The sequence below is a fragment of the Anas platyrhynchos genome, chromosome 3 (assembly GCF_047663525.1).
Source record: "Anas platyrhynchos isolate ZD024472 breed Pekin duck chromosome 3, IASCAAS_PekinDuck_T2T, whole genome shotgun sequence".
NCBI classification, from domain to species: Eukaryota; Metazoa; Chordata; class Aves; order Anseriformes; family Anatidae; genus Anas; species Anas platyrhynchos.
In genome coordinates this window covers 82,292,177-82,297,229 of record NC_092589.1, presented here as the reverse complement: position 1 = coordinate 82,297,229, position 5,053 = coordinate 82,292,177, and the positions used below count along the sequence as shown (strand labels likewise).

General features: G+C 46.0%; 1 protein-coding gene across 1 annotated transcript; it reads left to right on the top strand.

Annotated features, from left to right (window-relative positions):
* The first annotated feature begins 2,761 nt into the window (after positions 1-2,761).
* GJA10 (gap junction protein alpha 10) lies at positions 2,762-4,408 on the top strand. The gene has a single exon (XM_027452966.3). It carries the CDS (start codon positions 2,881-2,883, stop codon positions 4,216-4,218), a length of 1,338 nt encoding a protein of 445 aa, XP_027308767.2. The 5' UTR covers positions 2,762-2,880; the 3' UTR covers positions 4,219-4,408.
* The last annotated feature ends 645 nt before the right edge of the window (positions 4,409-5,053 follow it).

Here is a 5,053-nt window from a genome sequence, read left to right as displayed (position 1 = left end):
CTGCAATGCCCTAACAAAGAATAACCAAGGGCTTTCTCCTAAGGTAAGCAGAAGAAAAAAAAATCTTCCTAGGGAAGTTCTGAGCAAGTAGATACCCATCAGACTGATAGCAATTCAAATTAAAAACTAGGAGTATTTATATCTTAATATTTAATCTTTTTAGAAAAGCAGTTTTTCAGTGAAGATAGAAATTGATGAAAAATGGTCTTTTTGCAGTTTAGTTGTGGGTTATTACTCACTTCCTAATACGAGCTATAACCAGTGGATCAATTGAGCCTGTTCACAGGTGTTATCAGACTGGCCGTTCTCAGGATGCCAAATGTATATATTGCTACTTTTGAAGTGTAATGGCTGCAGGACGAAAGGAGAATTCAGACAGTGCCGTACTTCATTTTGACCATCCGTTCCAGTGCTATTTTAGTTTACATGTGATAAAATTTAAGAAGGTTTAACTCTGCAAATCACTTCTGATGAAATATTGGCACATATTTAAGGCAAAAGTGATTTGAATTGTGGAAAATTATTAAACGAACTTTAGAAGAAGTAAAGAAGTAACAAAAACAAGAAATTAAGAAATGTCTTCCATTAGAAATGGGGAACTTCCATCTGATTCTAACTATTACATGCATGAATGGTTAATGCTTAAAATTGTCATATAAAAATATTTGGACAGACATGAAGATTAGTCAGATTGTATAAGGAGAAATGTCCCACGTCTGTACAATCTAGAACTGTGTATTTTGTCAGACTAGGAATAATGATATCTCTGGTATTTTAGATTACTCTCTTACAGTAAACTGAAATTACTCTGTTACACTGGGCTCAAATAAGACCGGGGTGGGGGAAGGAAAGATGGATAAATTGTAAACAGAAGGCTATGAAGTAGTTTTGACTGACATCTTTGAAACTATGGCTTTCGTGGATATAGGTTACCTTTTTATTTTTATTATTATGTTATTACAGAACATTTACCATGTAAATATTCATACTGTGGTTCTATCAGTGCAGATTTTATGGGAAAGTGTCTTGGTATAGTAAGCTTACTTAGAGAATTAGTTAGACCATTCCTATAATTATCCTGCCCTGTCAGCTGTTGTAAAGGAAAGTCAAGGACAGTGTTGTTTAGATACTGATAGCAACAACAAAGAAACAAACGCTTGCATAGAGACACAGTTTATACTCCTCTTCTTGTCCTCACCCTGAGAGACATTAACTTTCTGTTCCAAAATGGACATTGACAATTCCTAGTGCTAGAAGAATGATCTCTCTTCATCTCTAGGACTAAAACATGTCTCATTTCCTGCACTTACATTTTAGCATCTTGCTCAATGCTCTTTTGTTCAGCCGCTGTGTCCTGCTGTCAGTCAGCCACCTTTCAGGGAAAGCTGTACCTAACAAGTCAGCAAGGATTACCCACTAGTACTTGTCCTCTTGAGTGTCTGGGTTGGGATCTTGCTCTGCATAAACCTCTACTGATCATACTGAAGGTGAATTATGTAATACAGACTCTTCTGTACATGCACTTTCAAGCTGTGCTGTTGGTTACAACTGAACATCTTTACTTGCAGTGTGGATAAATACAACCTCCAAGCAGATTCTTGCTCTGCAGGATCATATCATAAATCACCTCCAAGATATATTGATAACAGTGATATCACTCAGCTTTGCAATCAATCAAGATCATGGAAGATTTTAGGTATTGCAGCCAGCCGCTCTTCAGAAGCTTATAAATGGCACTTTACAAAAGGTTGTAGTTTAGTGGAATTTGGGAAGCTCTGAAAGTGCAGTAGCATACAAAATTTAAGTGAGAACCCTTAAGTGAATATGACCATAGTTGCTTTCAATATTTTATTGCCATGTTGGCAGGAAGAATTCCAGGAATACTACATAGAATGTGTGATGTATTCATAAATACACAAATACCTTACATTTCAATTCCCCACAATATCTGGAGCTCCTGAACAGCTTCTAGAGAAGTGGCTTGGAATCAAGCATCCTGCAGCAGAACATAGATCAGTTTGCTGATGAATCAGATTGCTTCTGGGAAAGAGGCAGTTAAAAAGATCATCTCACATTCACAGCTAAAAACCTTCCCAACACCCCATTACATATTTCCTGCTTTATTCATTTCATATGTTTAAATTTATTATCAAGACAAAGCATAACATTCCAGATAGAAATCCTAGAAACACTCTGACTTCAAGAATGATAGCCTAGAACTGAGACTATTTATACATGTACATTTATGTGTAAATTAGCTATGTACTTGTAGTTTTGGACTCCAAGGTAGAAACTTGTGGACTGCTATGCTGGTAGATAGGATAATAATGGACGGATGGCATTAATAATGCTACTACCTTGGAGTACCAAATTAAATTCTTCTTGGTCACAGTTTTAGGATACGTCTCAAAACTTTGTCAATGAAATGAAAGTAATGAGCCTGATATATTATTCCAGTTGTTTTTCACGCAAAGCTGTGGCATAGCCACAGACAAGCATAGAGTGGGTGTAGATTAATCTACTGTTGGCAGTGGATTTGCAAAGTAGGGGAGAAAAAAATCTTCTTTCCCAGTGGGAAGAAAATGCTGTAAAACTGCAGACAGTTAAGAAGTATTGTGGCTTATAGGTGAACGCAGTCTCTCTTAAGCTTAAAATAATCTCACATCTGAATCTTTCACTAGTAATCATGTCGGCATTAATTTAACAGCCCATTACATGGAAAATAAGGATGAATTTCTAAGCTCTCCTGCTATCAAAAGAATATACATGAAGCATCATTATTTTAAAAAAGATATTTAAAAAAAGGACCATTTTGAAAATAAATCCATCTGTGTATTAAATTAAGATCACTTTTTGCATTTCAGACATGAACTTCTGACCATGGGGGACTGGAACTTGTTGGGCAGCATCCTTGAGGAAGTCCACATCCACTCCACCATCGTTGGCAAGATCTGGCTCACGATCCTGTTCATATTCCGGATGCTGGTGCTGGGAGTGGCTGCCGAAGACGTCTGGGATGACGAGCAGTCGGAGTTCATCTGCAACACGGAGCAGCCCGGCTGCAGCAACATCTGCTACGACAAAGCCTTCCCCATCTCTTTGATCAGATACTGGGTGTTGCAAATCATATTTGTCTCGTCTCCGTCTCTAGTCTACATGGGCCACGCGCTCTACAGGTTAAGGGCTCTAGAGAAGGAGAGGCAGAAGAGGAAAGCCCACCTGCGGGCTCAGCTGGAGGACCTGGAGCCCCTGCCCGAGGAACACAAGAGGGTAGAGAGGGAGCTGCGGAAGCTGGAGGAACAGAAGAAGGTGAACAAGGCACCCCTGAGGGGGTCCCTGCTGCGCACCTATGTGCTACATATCCTGACCCGCTCGGTGGTCGAGGTGGGCTTTATGGTGGGTCAGTATCTGCTCTACGGCTTCCACATGCCCCCCCTTTACAAGTGCACCCGCCCCCCCTGCCCGAACACGGTGGATTGCTTCGTGTCCCGGCCCACGGAGAAGACCATCTTCATGCTTTTCATGCACAGCATCGCCGCCGTCTCCCTCTTCCTCAACATCCTCGAGATCGCCCACCTGGGCCTCAACAGGATCCACAAGACCCTGGCGGGCCGGCCGCGGAGGCCAGCGGGCCGGGCTGATGACCAAGCCGTCCCCTGCCACCCCCCCAGCAGCTCGGTGATGCCTCCTCGCCCTTCGGCCTCCCCGCCACCACCTCCCTCCTCCTCCTCGGCCATCGGGGGCTCGGGGCAGCACCGCAGACAGAGGCCACCGGTGTCCTCCAGCAGCGAGGAGGCTCCGCCAGGCATGGTGGGGACAGCGGGGATGGGGACGGGGACAGGGATGTCCCGCCGGCTGCCCCGCAAGCACAGCCGGGTGAGCGCCTGCAGGGACGTGGAGGAGGAGCGCGGCGAGTCCCCCGACAGTGGGCACTGCCCCGGCACCCGCAAGTCCAGCTTCCTCTCCAGGGTGCTGCCCGCCAGCCCCGAGGGCAGCGGCAACCGGAGCTCTGCCTCCCCAGGGGGCTCTGACACCAGCTCTGGGGCTGGCTCCCCGTCGGGCTGTGAGGGGCAGCGGAGCCAAGAGGGAAGTCCAACAGGCAGCCCCCCGCCACCTGCCGCCGCCACAGGACGACGGGTGTCCATGGCAAGTAGCACCCCGCTGCCCAAGGGGCAGATGGCGGGTGGGCAACTGGGGAAAATGGGGGGATTGGGGTGAACGGGAGGCTCTTGGGGATCAGTCCTGGGGAGAAGAGGGTGAGGTGGGGGTCTGGGAGGCATCTCCAGGCTTCCTGGCATGGCCCTGGCGTGGTGGGTCGTGCTGGGTGAAGGCTGCCCCCAGCACATCAGTCCCCCAGTGTGGTGAGAGCCAAAGCATCCCTGAGGGATTCAAAGACTCGCAAAGCATCACCAGGGCACCCCTGAGGGTCTCCAAGTCACCAAAGGTGTCTCCTTTTCACTCATCGCATCACCCCAGGGCTGCCATCTGTCCCTCAGTCAGCTCCGGCCTTCTTGACGCCCGAACAGCCAGAAGGCCACCACCATCCGATGGGTTGGCTTCTTTCGGCTCCAGGGGTGGCTCCCCAGGCTGGCCAGCGGGTGGCTCCCCAGGGTAGCTGCCCAGAGGGGAAACCAAAGCCTCTGCATATAAAACACCAAATTATCATGATCTCACCACCAACAGCTACAGAAAAGCATTCTGAGAAGCTGTTCCTGTTCTTTGGCTGGTCCAAACTTGCTTACACTCAGTGTTAATAAGGTCTTGTGCTTGCCTTCAAGCACCAAGTAGATTTTTATTTTATTTTTATTTTTTTAAATGAATTTGACTTCTGACTGCCTGGATCACGGGATTTATCCCCTGAGAACAACCCCCCCCAACTTCTTTACAAATTCTTGCAGGAGCAAGCCCTTAAATATCTTTTGACAGAGCATGTAAGAAACAGAAGATTGCTTCACACAATACTCAAAGTTGTCAGTTCTGCTTAATTTTTCCTCTCTCTTCCTAAAAATGCATGCTTTTATTAAATTTGAAGCATAACAAACACACAAAACCC